Genomic DNA, 16,315 nt, shown 5'->3' with positions numbered 1-16,315 from the left:
AGTCCTTCACATACTATTACCATATTTAAATTATTTTCGAAACTTTTTATTTACCATTTATAAAAACAAATTGTAATAATTATTGACTTGACTTCTAGTTTTTAGGTTAGTATACCTCCCCGCTCCCCAATATAAATATTAAACTCAATATAAATAAAATAAAATTGGTTATTTGCTTACTTCACTCGTATTTATGAAGCTACATTCATTTGGGTCATATGGAACACTAGCGCCACCCCAACTTCTGCCATTTCTTGGACAAATTTTGTCAATTTTCCCGTATGAGTTTGTGCTCCTTATCTAGTCTCCCTGGGTTGGTACTTCCCAACTTCACGAAGAAATTGACGAAAATTGGAACATGCTCTAATTCGTCAAGAACTTGATGAATAAGTTCATGAAGTTATTTGACAGCAGATTTGGTGCATCATAGCTGTTTTACATTGACAATTTATTGATTAATTAATTCATGAAGTCGCTTCATCAAGAAATTGGACAAATGTAATCGTCAATTTCTTCGTGAAGTTCAGAAGTACCAACCCAACAGATTTCCAGCCTCAGATCAGTAATGATGTTATGTTATTGGAATATGTAAATAATTGTGTGGCGTCGTACTAGTTTTGCATAGTTTTTACTGATTTGTTACTTACAAAAACTAATATTTATTTAATACGTGTCGGAACGGTACCGCTGTTGTATCGCTACAATTATGAGTGGAAAGGTGACATTTTTGAAATTTATTTGCTTCTTTGATTCATTGGTAAAACTGATTCATAGGTACGTCAAAAAACTTGACAAAGTCTGTAGCAGTGTAAAACCACACTGTTTACCAATAAATTCGTGAATTAATTCATGAAGAACTTCGTCAATTTATTCATGAATAGCGACTTCATGAATTAATTGATCAATAAATTGTCAGTGTAAAACAGCTATTAGAAAATTACGACAAACAGAACTTGTAAATCATTATTTTGAACAGGAATGTTATGACTATCAAAGATTATTTACATACTTTTTTTATAAAGTTGGGTATTTTTCAGTATTATATCACCTTGTTTTATATTACATAATTATTATGTAATAGGTATGCATCCTTCCTATAATTCTATTCTATTACGAAATCGTTATTTAATTTTGCTGCAAGTATAATTTGGAAGGTAGGTATGTTATTGATGATCGAACCTTTTTTTTACTAGTATAATTAAATACCGTCTATCTTGATTTTTTAAGCACGAGGAAAACCCATAACAGGTAATGCACATCTACAAATAGTATACTTGCTTCTTGATTTTGTTTTTAAAGGGTCTGGATAATTTATAATCAGTTTTTATTACTCTTGTCATGCGTCTTAAAAAATTTAATAGATTTTACAACTTCTGCAACTAATCCCTAAGTTTCTGCACTCAAGGCCAGAGCAATGCATTTCATGATAGGCGGCTCTATCGTGATTTATCGCTCACAAACTAGGCTGGTTATTAAAAATCTAGTTACCCTTTCTGAATAGTTGAATGTTGAATAACGTATCGTATTTTTAGATCACCGATACGGCTTACTTTCACTTTTCTTCGCGAGGTAAAGACAATCGATATCAAGCGTACGTAGAAAAATAGAGCGCAAGGGGAGGAATTTGTTGCGATTTAAAAACGAAATAGTACTTTTTAGTTAACAACAATAAGGTTTTTTACATTTTTCAAACTTGTAAAAGGTAGATACTTATCGGACATCCCTCGTACACCATGTTATTCAATCAGGGCTCGCCTTTAACACCACTATCCAATGAAATTAAAGGTTATTACTAGCAATAAAAACCACTTCCGCCATTTTATGATAAATTGAATGTATAATAGTCTTATTTCCTACTTGATTTGTCTTTGTTCAAGGTGTCTACGGTTAGTTTCAACAATTTAAGCGGTTCATTTTTGTACCTACTGTGACTTTTTCCATTTTCCTATTCATTTAAAAAATTTTAATTCTCTTAAATTTAAGTCGAAAAGAATTGAGGAAGTTGATATAATTATATTTGAATAGTGGCTTTGTTTTTGAATATAAAAAATGTTCATTTACTAATCAACAGCAAAACAATACACTATTTTTATACATCAGCACTTCCGTCGAGAACAAATACGTACATGCTTATGATTTCAATAATTTCAATTTCAACTTTAACGCATGTGTTAACGTAATAATTAATTTTATTTTCTACCAAAATGTAGGTGAAGATCAAGATACCGCTAGCGCTGTTCTACTTTCGGCATATTTATTTTGTTATTCCGACAGTGTAGACGGAAATAAATGCAAATAAAGGTGGCTGTACACTTCAACGGTTCTCAGTTGGTTTAATCGCGTCGAAAAACGATTTTGTAGGTATTTCTTTTGATTTCGCGCGTTTTAACCAAAATCTTCTAACTGTAATAATCTAAAAAAAATTAGCAGCAGTTGTTGTCCATTGCAGAGATGTCAAAACAAAAGATGTCAATGCCTCTTATATTTTTAGCAATAGACCGAACATTCTAATTTTTCAAATTACGTGTAACCAACAAATTATAAGTAAATATTTCATTAACAAATGTGAAACATCGAAAGTCGAAGATCAAACACAATAGTGCGATAATATTTTTATATATACGTAAATATTTACGTATTTATTCATTAGGTATTACCTTAAAAAAATATTTAACGTAACATTGAAGATTCAATCGCCTGTACTTCAACGCATTTTAGAAAAACTCAAACAATTTTATATTTATTCAAGCTGATTTTCAATAAATATTTCAATTACCCACTTTTACTTATGCATTTATACAAAAAAAATGCTTACCTTTCCGTTTTTCGCTTTGCAGAAAACATTTCGTAACCAAATTTCCTATTTTTATTAAATTGATATAAAAAACTGACAAGTTGAATAAAAGTTAACCTTTCTCGGTATTTAAATAACATGACGTCTAATATTCTGTTACAGAAATTGCTGCGTAACGTCACAAATTCCTTATTTAATCCGGGTGAAAGTATTGTTACTTCAATCATTTCTCTGTTTTCGATACACGGGCTGCTGACTGACGTAATTTACAGTCTGAAGAATGGCTAACACATGATTTACTGTAAATTTCGCAATATTACTAATTATATGACTACAAAAATCAAGGACTCTAATTTAAAAGAAAGTGCTTTTACCATAACAAAAAAAAATATTGCGCAAAATTGCGTAATAAAAGTGGTTAGCTTTTTACGGTACCTATAATATAATGTGTTCGTTCTTTTAGAAGAAAAATCATGACATTTAGAATAATTCTTGAACTTTAATTTCCAGAACCCAGTCATATGAAACAATGATATGTTTATTTAATAATATATTACTAATCTTATCAGTTCTCATTGTTTGAAGTTGATATTTTTAAGATTTAACACAAAATGTGATCGAAGTGCAATGCTTAAACTTGAAGAATACGAATGTTTAGTGGAATTTTAAGAATACTTGAACCTTTTTTAGTGAAAAAAGACTATTGACTATAAATACCGCTGACTGATAAATAACCCACTTTACGAGAAAGCACCACTCGAATAATCCCGATTGCCCAATAAATCAGTACCAATAAGGGGCATTCTAATTATTATAACGTGTAAAAATTTTATCTAACGGATTACCTATTAATAACACACATAATAGAATCATTATCAACGTTCGGATTAAGATAAATCTGTCACAAACAAGCAAAACATCGCTTGGGTCGTTATAATCCGCAAACAAGGTTGTAAAATTTCGTTACGATAATGCTTTTAGGGAGATTGCATTTTAAAGTGTTAGAGCAAGGTGCAGAACAAGTAGGGCAATTTTAATGTTATTAAATATTGATGGAAACGTAGCAACAAAGGATCCATTAGAGAAATTAATGAAAGATACAAATGAAGACAGTTCGCTTTGTGTCAAAAAATAAAAAACTAGGATTTATTAGAGAAAAAGACAAAGGATTAATTAATAATATTGCTTATGCGGACTTTTTTATTTAGAATTTCGGAGGAAATAATTCGGTTTATGCAAATGTGGACACCTTGTTTAAAGATTGGAAAGATAGGCTAAAAATTCTGCTCCACTTTCCAGAAAAATAATCGGAAAACGCATAAGTAACATTAACTAGACAATAGAATATCGATATAATATACCAGCTGGGAAAACACGAAGCAAATAATCGACTGGAAAGTTTATTCCACTTGAGTTCACATTTTCATAAAACTTTTGGAATCCACATGATATGAATTTTGGTTGCGCTGTTCTGGAGGATCAACTTTGTTAGATCTCTTGTACTTCAGTTCTACATTCAAAACGTCAAAGACTGCTTGGGAACACAGGTCTGCTCCTGCTTTAAGCATAAACTAAATAAATACTAGTATTCATGGTGTAAAAGCTATGAAGAATGTGCAAAACTATCAAAAATTTTCAATTCTTTTGTTACCCTGCCCATCAAGTCCGCCAAATTGTCGGGAATGGACGCCGTCCTGACCGAAAAGGGGGTCAAACACCACCAGTCCTTCTCCATGACTTCCTTCGCGCTCGACCGCTCCGTGCACTCTCACGTGTCTCTCTGTATCCCATCCATCCCTAACTAGGTTAACCCTTCACAATATCTCGCGTGTCATTGATTTGGAAACACTGCCTTCTGGGATTGGAGCTGGGCTTCCGTGATAACGGCTCAAAATCCGAATTGCACGATTCAGGGAGAGAGGGACTCGGGACTGGGGCGCCGCGACGCCACAGGTCGGCGCTGATTACGGTACTAGTCGGCGTGCGGCGACGTCGGGAAGCCCCGAAGGGTCCGGAATTTAGGCTAAGGGAGCTGAATTTGCATACGATCTGATTTAAATACGCGAAACGCGAAGGAAAATGCAAATCCCCCGAAATACACTGTGACAGGAAATGATCTTTAATTACTTTTCGTTTTTTGCTTCAAGAAGTTTAGGATTATTATTTAACAAAGGGAAAAATTTAATAGCGAGAGATACAAACAAAGCATTATTTAATTGTCTAACAGAATATATTTTTTAATAGGTCGTAGAGAAAAAACTGATATAATGACCGCCTTTCTACGGCAATTTTCAATGGTACTATTAACGTCATTCTGACGTAATATTCTATCTCTTTTTGTCATGATTACAAGGAGATTAAATATTCCTTTGTTAATTTGATCTTCTAATACTAAGTCAGCAGGCGAAGCTGTTGATATGTGCAAATTAACATGTTCTTTTTCGTATCAATTCCTAGAAGGAAATTTAAAACTGACTGGAAAGAAGTATGAGTAACATAACTGACTATTAAGATTTAAATTACGAAATATGTGGCAATACAATAAATTATTAAAAAGAATAAAAGAAATATTCACGTGTATTATTCTTATTACATATATCTTAGAAATTTCGAAATTCAAGAAAAACGTGATTACCGGCAGTTAACGTAGCGCATTTAATCATCGGCCAACTGTTTAATTCATAAAGAAATTGTTAACAATAACGGCGGCCGCCTTAGACCAAAGGAAACGGCATACAATTACACCGAGGTTGAAATTAATTCACGATGTCCAAAGTTCAGGAGAATTCAGAACTTTGAGCTCATTGTTGTGGTTGTCTAGTGTTTACCAATTTCAAATACACAAGTCATTATATTATCTACACCAGACGGAAAAATTTGTACCAAAACAAAATTATTAGTATACTGGGTGTCCGATTATATCTTCTTATATTCTAAAATAGTCATGAATAAATATGACAGTTTCCAAGATTTGAAAAGTGTATTCAGTTATTTGTTACTATTTTTAATTTTATTTTCCGCAAGTTACATAATATGAGGCATTTTAAATATGTGTATACAGTATGAAGAATATATGAAGTTTCATATGAAAAAGTCATTTTCGAAAAACAGTATGTTGAAATTTAAATAAATATACATCACATTTTCTCAAACATCTGAGGACGTTTACTTTATCTCAATATGCCACTTGTTGACATATTCGTAGGATAATTGAGTGATTTTTTCTCTGATTAGATAAACCATTGGCGCAAATTTCGTCAGCCTACGTTAAAAATTGTCAGGGGTATTTGAGAAAATGAAATATTTAAATTAATTTGTCTGTCTGAAGACATTTTTCGATTGAATCTGAACCATTTTGTATAGTGTATACCAGTCCTTTTCTCTCAAACGGTTTTAAGAAGACACAATACGTTAACGTACTAATTCTTATGTAATCTTGTATCAATTATTTCACTGGTTTTATTTATCTTCGCTGATGCTGTCATCGTTACAAACGTGGTTATAAATACTTGGAAGATCGACTATTTTTCTCCAATCCATATTATTCTCATTCAATATTTATATGTATATCCCTAGACTTCCAAAATGTTTCTATATTTAACTTGAATATAAATTGTACGTATATAGAATCCTTTAATAACAAAAGCAGTTTAATAAAATTTATCTGTTAAACATACATATGGCTGTTTTTGATAGTTTTCCACACATTTCTACGCATAAATTATTTTTATAGTAAACACGTACTTTTATTGTGTTTTTGGAGCAGAAAAATTCTTGTATTTATAAAAATCCACTCGGATACAAAGCTTCTCACTGTTTCAAAAGATAATGTTTAATTTAATGTGCAGATCCACAAAAAAAATTGTTATCTATGATTATATGATGAATGTATTGAAAAATGCGTGTTTTTTTCTAAAAATTTAAAGATAAGTATTGACTTTATATTAATAGAATCCAATCGAATTTCGCATCTCACAAAGGTGGGCGTCTGATATCTATTCCAAATATAATATCCAGTATCCAGATATGCTTTGCTGGAATAAATCTCAATGATTGTAAAAATAATGTATTTAATAAAATTATAATATTCGGGAATGATTGATCTCTAATTAGTAGAGTTCAATAACAAAAAAACGAAAAGTAAAATAAATATACTTTAGTTAAAAGAAAATCTTAAATTGTTCATGAGAAAACGAAGAAAAGAAACAAACTATCAGTTGGTTATAACTAAGAAAACAGCATTTAAAACGTTTTTAACAAAATTTCAATATAATATGTACCTATATAAAAATTATGATTGGCCATTAGATAATTTTTTTTTTTTTGAAATCTGAACGAAAATTATTTTTTTATAAAGATTAATTTAAAAGTGTCCTCAATACAATTTCAAAAATCCTTCTAATAATATTTGTTGCAAACTTTTAACATCAAGCGGGGCTGCTAAAAGCACTTACTTGTGCAATATAAAATTATGAAATTTGTTGTTTTTTCCTTATTACAGCAGTTTGATTTGGTTCTAATTATTTATATTTGTTGCAATTTCAAACAGGAAACACAACCTTTAACCATTTTACTTACAAGTAAATTTACAAGAATATCGTTCTTTATAAAATTTCTTGCTTGTTCTTATATCATTAAAAATATAATTTTTTTGATTCTATATAGGCGTAAGCTATTCAATTTTTTAGAAAAAAATTCAAAACGAACTTAGTCAAAGTAAAAATGTTAATATCCAAAAATGTCGCTAAGTTCGTTTATAAAAAAATAATTACCCCGTTCCATATCCAGTTAAATAATTTAGGCCCATTTATACTCTCGTAACTTAGTAAATAAATGTCATTTAGATAAAATTAATTGATTTTAGCTCGTTACTAGATTATCATAAAATTTTACCGCACCTTCCTGTTCTACAGGGTGTTTCAAAACACGTGTCATGTTTTCCATCATAAAACGCCATTTATCTTGAAAATGGTTCGGGTTAGAGCTTTTGATTACGAGTACCTTTTTTGTGTAGCAAATATTGGCGGTATATGCTTTCAAAATACCAATTTTTTCAGAGTCGTAAAAATTAGGGGCAAGAGAAGCTTATGCGGTCCTAAAATCTCCGTCACTGTTATATGAGTAAGAATTGAATTAGCGCTCAAAAGTAGATACCTATTAACGATAATACATGTAGTCCAGGCGGTATCTGTTTTAAAAAGGGTATATGTACTTGGGTAAAACGCATATGATCGGAGCTTTTTGCTTTAACAGCATTTAAATAACATCAGAAATGATAATTTTTCTATGCAAATAAAAAAAACGTGGGCTTAATTGTTATTGCAAAAAAGTATACAAAAATAGCAAAAAAATCATTTTTTTCTTGGATTTCTCGTCGACAACTTAGCAACTATTCGTTTTAGATAATAATGGAAGAGGAAAAAAGTTTTGTAATTAAATTCTGATCAAGATAGAGTTAGTTGCAATTCGAAAAAATAATTATTGTTATTGCAAAAAATCGGAAAAATCATTAAAAAAATTGCAGGAAATGCTAATTTATTTGTCAATGTTTTTCAGACACTTGAATAATACCTAGGATCTTCATACTTTTTTCAATTAAACTTCTTAGTGCATAGAATCATCACACCAAATTTCATCCAATTCGGTTCGATAGTTTTTAAATAATACCTAATTGTTCAAAATTTTTTTTTAAATTAAAAAATTTTCAAAATCCAATTTTTAAAAATCTAAAGCCTTTGAATACTTGAAAATTTCGCCACAAAAAGAAGAGCTCTCAAGCTTTAAAATGGTTTTTGAAAAATTCAAATCGGACGACTAGGTGAGCCGTAGTGATTGTTTAAACATTTTCCCAATTTTCACGCTTATAAACAATTGCAATAATTAAATTTTTTTTTCAATTTTATTTTTTTTTATTTTAAAATATGGTTTGAAAGTACTCGGAAAGACGAGTATTTAAAAAAAAACTGATGATCCGCCCATTATTTTTGGAGTTATAGCCCGTTAAAGTTAACCCTTATTTACAACAAAACTATAAGGGTATAAGGACTGTTTTTTGAACTAATAGGTTTGTCATTCCGAGTAGTTTCCAGATATAAATTTTCAAAATTTGCAATCACGGGCGTCCCATTTAAAATGTCACTCAAAGATATTCAAGACCGCGTGAAATCAATAAGGTATCAGTGGTGGAAGGAGCAAACACACAGCTAGTCCGATCTGAATTCTCGAATTCAAAAATGGTCTGAGTATTGCACCCATTGCCAAGGGCAAATGTGTAAAAATGCTTACAAAACAGTGGAACTAGACGAGTTCGAAATCGATTTTGAAGAAGACATATCAGAAGAAAGTGCAAGTGAACTCGACAATCAGATTTCAGAATCGTTAGAAAATGATATTTTGCAGTTCCAGGACGAGGATACAATCACCACGGCTCACCTAATCGTCCGATTTGAATTTTTCAAAAATCATTTTAAAGCTTGAGAGCTCTTCTTTTTGTGGTGAAATTTTCAAGTATTCAAAGGCTTTAGATTTTTAGAAATTCGATTTTGAACATTTTTTAATTTAAAAAAAATTAAACAATTATGTATTATGTAAAAACTATCGAACCGAAATGGATGAAATTTGGTGTGAAGATTCTATGCACTAAGAAGTTTAATTGGGAAAAGTATGAAGATCCTAGGTATTATACACGTGTCTGAAAAAAATTGAAAAATATACTAGCATTTTTTGCAATTTTTTAAATGATTTTTCCGATTTTTGCAATAACAATAATTATTTTTTCGAATTGCAACTAACTATATCTTGATCAAAATTTAATTAAAAAACCTTTTTTTCTCTTCCATTTTTGTCTAAAACGAATAGTTGCTAAGTTGTCGCCGAGAAATCCAAGAAAAAAATGAATTTTTTTGCTATTTTTATACTTTTTTGCAATAACAATTAAGCCCACGTTTTTTTTTATTTGTATAGAAATATTATCATTTCTGGTGTTTATTTAGAAGCCGTTAAAGCAAAATTTTACCCAACCCGCAACAGATATCGCCTGGACTAATGTACAAAATTTGAGTTTTGTATCTCAAACAGTTCCTGATATATGGTCAATAAACTGAAATAAAATATATTTTTTTTTTGACACCTTATATCTAATAAAACAAATATTTTCTACAATACAGGCACGATTTCATGATGGAACAAGAAAATGCCGTAAAATTTTGATTGAATTATAATTTGTGAAGCATAAATTTACAAATAAAAAAAGTGTCCTGCTTAACCCACACAATAGTGGGTCACTGTGTACGTGACATTATCTGTGCAATGACAAAACAATCCAATTCTAATACTCGTAAGTTTCCGTAAGCCATCTAGTAGACTGCTCTATTAAACAATCGAGACTTCAAAGCGCCCGACACAAGCGACAAGCAAGTCACAATCGGCCGGGCGTGGAAAATTCCCAAAAAACCGGAACCTACCTTGTTCAGTCCGGGGTGCTTTATCCGGTCTATCCCGCTGGCCATCCCTAGTGTAACGTTGTCGCCGCTGCCCCACAAGCCCAGGCGGTCCCTTTCCAGTTCCATTTTCAGGTGTCTACCTTCACTAACACTGTTCTGTTTGCCGGCGATTTGCGGCCCGCTGGAACGAGTAAAATATATATATGAGTGGAAATGTATTGAATCAGGGGAGGACGCCTGCGCGCGCCGTCAGCTGACGACGCACGGCGTCGCTACGTCACCGCCGCCTAGGTGGGGGAGCCGCGAACAGGTGATCGCGAGGCGCAAGGCGCGCCGGCTCGCATTCATCGCGTCCGTTCTCATAATCGAACGTTTCGGAATTTCTGATGAGTGGGATTTACATCCTTAGAAATAAAATAGAGTTATTTCCGGATACGTTTTGAGTACACTATAGACCGTCTTAATTGGCGAAGAGTATAGATTATATTATAGTCTTTATATCTACAGGGTGATTTAATAATAATCGGACATCTCGACGTTAAGTTATGACGTTCAACTATAATATGTCTTATTCGAATATCGCTGCTTTTCGTTCTACGGGATGTTAAAGTCAATAAAACATTCTTAATTCTCCGGAATATTTTGGGTATCTCTGAACAGATTATCTTGGAAATTTGCGCAAACAATGATTTTTAAGGTGACAATTACCAATATGATAAATGTGTCACTTCTAGGGGGAGCTAGATCAATTCTAAATAAAAAAGGTATACTTGGTAAAAGTCGCTAAACTCAACCATTTTAGTATACACGACATTGAAATTTTAGAGACTACAAGCCAAAATTAAATCAAATAACTACATATTTGTATCGAAGTAGACTGTGAAATGATGAAAAGAAAGGAAAGAAAATTTATTAGGCACAATTACAAAAATACATAATTAACTGTTAAAGATTCTGGAAATTAATTTCATAATATGGTAAAATTAACGTAACAGTTCTTTTAAATAGTATAAAATGCAGTACTTACATGTAATATTGATATTGTAACATTCCAAGGACATTTAAATAAAGTAACATTCAATAATATTCTAGACATAATTTACACAATAACTGTAACAGTTAATTTTCAGACAATATTTTATACGTTGGCCTCTTCTGATCATTTTTTTCCTAGAAATTGACTTCTGTTTTTAAATGAACTTTATAATTTAGCAATAGGCCGCTATTTTGAAATTGGGGGTCCGGACAGTTATCTTTTCCTGTAATTTTATCCAAATTCAGTCAAATTTGTTCATTTTATTCTGAAAATTTTGCACATTTTTTTTCACCGCAAATTTTGCAATGTAGAAAAATTTTTCGAGCTTTTACAAAAGCCTATACCCTTGTAGTATAGTCATTGAAGTTTTTCACCTCCGAATTCTTTGAAACTGAACCGATCGACTTGAAATTTGGCAGATAGTTAGAGAAAAGGTCAATGAACGTTAGTGACATAGCGCCGATTGACGCTTCCACCCTGTTGGGGGTTGAAATTTTTTTCAAAAATAACGCTGGAAATCGATAGAGAATCAAATTTTGAGCAAAAAATATTGGAATAATTTTTTTCTAGAAATCAATAGTTTTTTAGTTATTCACGATTGAACACTTGTAATTTTGAGTGAAAAAAAACACTTTCAAAGTATTTTTCGCGAATAACTCAAAAACTACGCATTTTATTTGAAAAAAGTGTAATGAACAAATATGTAGCTTATAAATAAACAAAGAAAATCGTTTTTTTTTTAAGTTTTGTACGTCCTATACAAAGCGAAATATAGTTAGTGGAAGGGGACTTGTTTTGGTGGGAATACTCGAATCGATGTATATTCAACGTCAAATAACGGGAAAAAGATTACTTTTACGTGTATAACGCTCCATGAGTTTTCTGTAGTAGTCAAAAAGACCTTCAAAATGAGCACTTATAAAAGTTAATTAGAGCAAAATTGAAGGAATTATCGTCAAAAACAGATGGGTTGCTCATTTTTTTCAAAGAAAAATGAGCAGTAAACGTTGTACCATTTCCATCAGAATTAAAATTAATTGTAGACCCATTAATATTAGTTTTGTTTTAGTGTTTTTCATACGAAGTTAGACCGGGTTAGAATGCGTATTTTTTGAATAATGTACGGTAAAAGTTGAAAACGTATTTTTCATTATTCAAAAAAAATTGCCTTATTTATATAATAACTCTGAAACTATGAAAGATACGTAAAAAAATGATACACAACAAAAATGTAGCTTTTTTTCAACTAATATTTTATTTTTTTATTCATGTAGCATAAAAAATAAAGGAGATATCGCCGCTTGAAGTATCTATTTTAGTGAAAAAACGACCCGTCTCGAGCCCTTCGATCCTTTCCCTTTAAAAAACGAAGGACTTAAAAGGTTTTATATGCAAAGCTTACAGCTCTTGAAATTATCTTTAAAATGCTTTTTTGTAGGATACTATAGCTTCAAAATTAACCGAGTTATGGTAAAAAAAACCAATGACAATTTTTCGGATTAAAATAGGCTTTTTCATTTTTGGAGCAAAATGTTAGGATTCAAATGCGCGTCAGCGTGTATAAACAATATAAGGGAATTTTTATTTTAAACTATTGCACAATTATAGCATTCCAAGATTTATAACGTAATTTTTTATATTTTTTTTAGAGATACAAATTCTTTCATAAGCAATGAGGCAATTTTTATTTTAAATAATTGCACCGTTAAAGCATTCCAAGCTTTTAAAAAGTAATTTTTTATTATTTTTGTCAATACAGGGGTGGTTTTTAGGGGTTGAAAGGGAAAAATTCTTTTATTAGCTGTAAGGTAACTTTTATTTTAAATAATTGCACGATTTAATCATTCCAAATCTTTAAAAAGTAATTTTTTATCATTATTTTTTGCATGGGAGTAGTTGTTAAGGGTTAAATAAAGGGTCGAACAGATCAAATATATCATAAAACATGTTCGAGAACATGGAACATTATTTAATTTTTGTGCTTGAACAAGATTTTTATCAATAAAATGCTTAAAACTTAATTTTTCAATTTTTTCACTTAGGGGTAGTTTTTACCCCCTAAAAAACAAAAAGCGTCAATCGGGCTTAGGTCACTTTTGAACTTGAGCCTAAGATGAGCCTTATTCTAAATTTTCATGCAAATCCATGCAGTTTCAAAGAATTCGAAGGTTACAGCTGATTTTCAGCTTCAATTACTGTATTATTGTAGCAAATTTCCTCAGGAACAAAATCGGTAAGTATACCTCATATCGATTAGAGGCTTATTTTCGGAGATATAAGCGACAAACTGAAAAAAGAACAATTTTTTTCGTTGCTTATAAACAATATGACGCTCGACCTCTGCAAATACACAAATATAGGTTTTTGTTCTGTGTATTTTTTACTGAATTTTAAGCCCATAAAATTCGACTTAATAAGGCCCGATTTTTAATAAAAAACCTAATTCGCCCGGACGATAAATCCCAGGTCTATGGTCCAACTTTCTGCGACACTTTGTACAACCGACACATTACTAGAGGCGCGTACCTACTCTTACACAATTTTTTAGTTAGTCAGTGGGAAATTTGTTCCAATAATGTTGTCTTATCTGTGTAACATTTTGTTATAATGTAAACAACGTTCTTCAAAGAAGTTTTTTCATTCGTGATTTGCTTTTTTTAATAATTAGATTCGAAGAAATGCATAGTGATAACGGCATTAGCAAAATCTTTAGATCTTTAATATCTACTTCACAATAACAAAACCACTTAAAATATATGTTGGGTCTAATAGTAAACACGAGTAAATTTTTTAGATAATGGAAGAGTACAATTTTTTAAGTTGGTGTTAGTTAAATAAGGTTGTTTAAACAATTGAATGAAAATATACGTATGAAATAATGGTTTCGATTAATATTTAATTTCGAAGTTTTAACTGGACATTTACTTCTTTCGTCGGTATATTATTTGCTATTAAAGAAACTGTTTGTTTTTCAAAAATAGTAAATGAAAAGTTTAGATCACATTAACTTCTCGTTGTTTTCTTATAGGGGGCGTTTTGATGCATAATTTATAGTAGCTTTTTTTTTGTTGAGATGTTTAGAAAATCTAACTAATTGGTATAATCTAGACATAATTTTCCATATGAGAACCTGACCTTGACAAAACCACCTATACGGTAGTTACATAACATGCAGAAATTATCAAATCATAAACGTCACGCCACTGCACTTGACACTTCATAAGTTTTTAAATTGGCCATAAAAATTTGTAACGGTAATTGATTTCTAATTAATCTGAACTTGATATGGATGATCAGATTCACTGAGCAATATTTTAGTTTTTTGCTTCATTGTAACCACGAAATTAACTGTCTAAGTATTCTTAGAATGCCTTGAGAAAATTCATGATCGATGCAAATCAGTTAGTAAATTAAGAAAGTTATGTGATTTATGATTCTAGCAAAATCTTTTGAAACTATGTTATATTAACAAGTTCTCACCTTAACTTTCAATGTAAACACAATCATGTAAAAAAATAATTTATATTATGTATGTAATAATTCGCTAAACAGCCGCTTGGTGTAATAATATGTTTATTTTTTCAATAAAAACATTATTATTTACAAATTGCTGATATGAAACATAAAAAAATTGTAAAGGTATTCTAAACTAGATAAGATAAAGTGCTTGTTAATTATTATAAACCGACTGCAAGCCCAAACGTCAAATAAATGGCAACATGGTAATAAAACATTAGCAAAAGAACTCATTAGATATTTAGACTTATAGATATGAGGATTTTTTTAATATTTCAAGTATCAGCTTGATTTATGCAATATCTGATCTTACATCAAGCAGACTTGTCAAGATAACCATTTTATTCTTCCTCCTAAGGCCAAGCAAAATTTGCCTCCAAACCTTACCAGGAAAAAGTCTCTAATACACCTCAAGTTTGTCAGGATTTTACTTCAGCAAGGCCATGTTAAGAATAATAAATTTACTCAACTATGTAAAAATAATATACCATTTAAGTATGTATTTAAATTAGACTCACGATTTAGGCTGTGCAAATGGATTGTAGAATCTTTTACTAAATTCAAATAAACTTCTTCTACTTTTGGGCATTTGATAACACAATTTTATACACCGGATGTTGTTCATATTAATTAAAATACATGTGTCAAATTGACATCTTTTATAAAGACAGAGGTACCTAATTTTCATTAGGTGAATATCAGGGTAGCGTATTTTTTTCGGAAAATTAGTCAAGTTTATTTATTTTCATAATTTACACGATTTGCCAATGGGATTTTTAAACATTTTGTGAGTTAACCAGTTTCTAATTAAAAAAATTTCTACCTACGTATCAGTAGCAACTTTCACGTCTAAAAAATTTCTATTACAACCACTAATGTACATTTTATCAAAATCAACAATATATGTGCCACTTTTATCTATAAAATCATATGATGCAAAGTCATGCTTGTTTATTGTCTACAATAACCTTATTACATAAAGTAGCTTAAGCGCAAAATTTATTTACAACAAACAAGAATTATGTGCGGAAAAGTACGCTGAAATATCGTCAAATCGTATATTTTCCCACGAATTTTAATTTTTATTTCCAATATACAATTTTTCCAGGCACAATTTCAACACTAATTGTATATTAAACAAGTTTAGAAAAGCAAAGTTTTACTAAAGAATATAGAGCTTTTAAGTACGAGCGAGCGAATAACTTAAAAACTATTTGAGTTTAGCGGAACTGCTTTTGTTACGAGATTTGTTTATATTATTTTTTCGCATTTTTTGTTAGTAGGTAACCAAATATAGACCAGTGCTTAAGCCTTCAAAAATGGTAAAAAGTGAAAGAAAATTATAGTAGGATGAAACCCATTGGAAAAGGAAGAGAATATAACAGAAATGAAAAGAAAAATAATTTACGGGCGATCTGAGGTCGGGAAGGGGAAGGGGGTGAGTTTTTAAGGGTAAAAAACGGTTTATCTTGATTTCCGGAAAAACTACAAGTCTTATGGAAAAAAGTTAAATGGCAAAGTTGTAGG

The 16,315-nt window shown here is 30.9% G+C and overlaps 1 protein-coding gene across 2 annotated transcripts in view; it reads right to left on the bottom strand.

Moving 5' to 3' along the window:
• The window catches only part of LOC108910325 (NADP-dependent malic enzyme), a 33,078-nt gene that overhangs the window by 12,103 nt on the left and 4,660 nt on the right, over positions 1 to 16,315 (bottom strand). For both annotated transcript variants that reach the window (XM_018714897.2, XM_018714903.1), the window contains exon 2: positions 10,258 to 10,417. In XM_018714897.2, the coding sequence (XP_018570413.1) occupies positions 10,258 to 10,417 (160 nt within the window). The remainder of the gene's footprint in view (positions 1 to 10,257; positions 10,418 to 16,315) is intronic.

Source organism: Anoplophora glabripennis, unplaced genomic scaffold, assembly GCF_000390285.2.
Source record: "Anoplophora glabripennis isolate ALB-LARVAE unplaced genomic scaffold, Agla_2.0 scaffold27, whole genome shotgun sequence".
NCBI classification, from domain to species: Eukaryota; Metazoa; Arthropoda; class Insecta; order Coleoptera; family Cerambycidae; genus Anoplophora; species Anoplophora glabripennis.
This window is presented reverse-complemented; position numbering and strand designations above follow the sequence as displayed.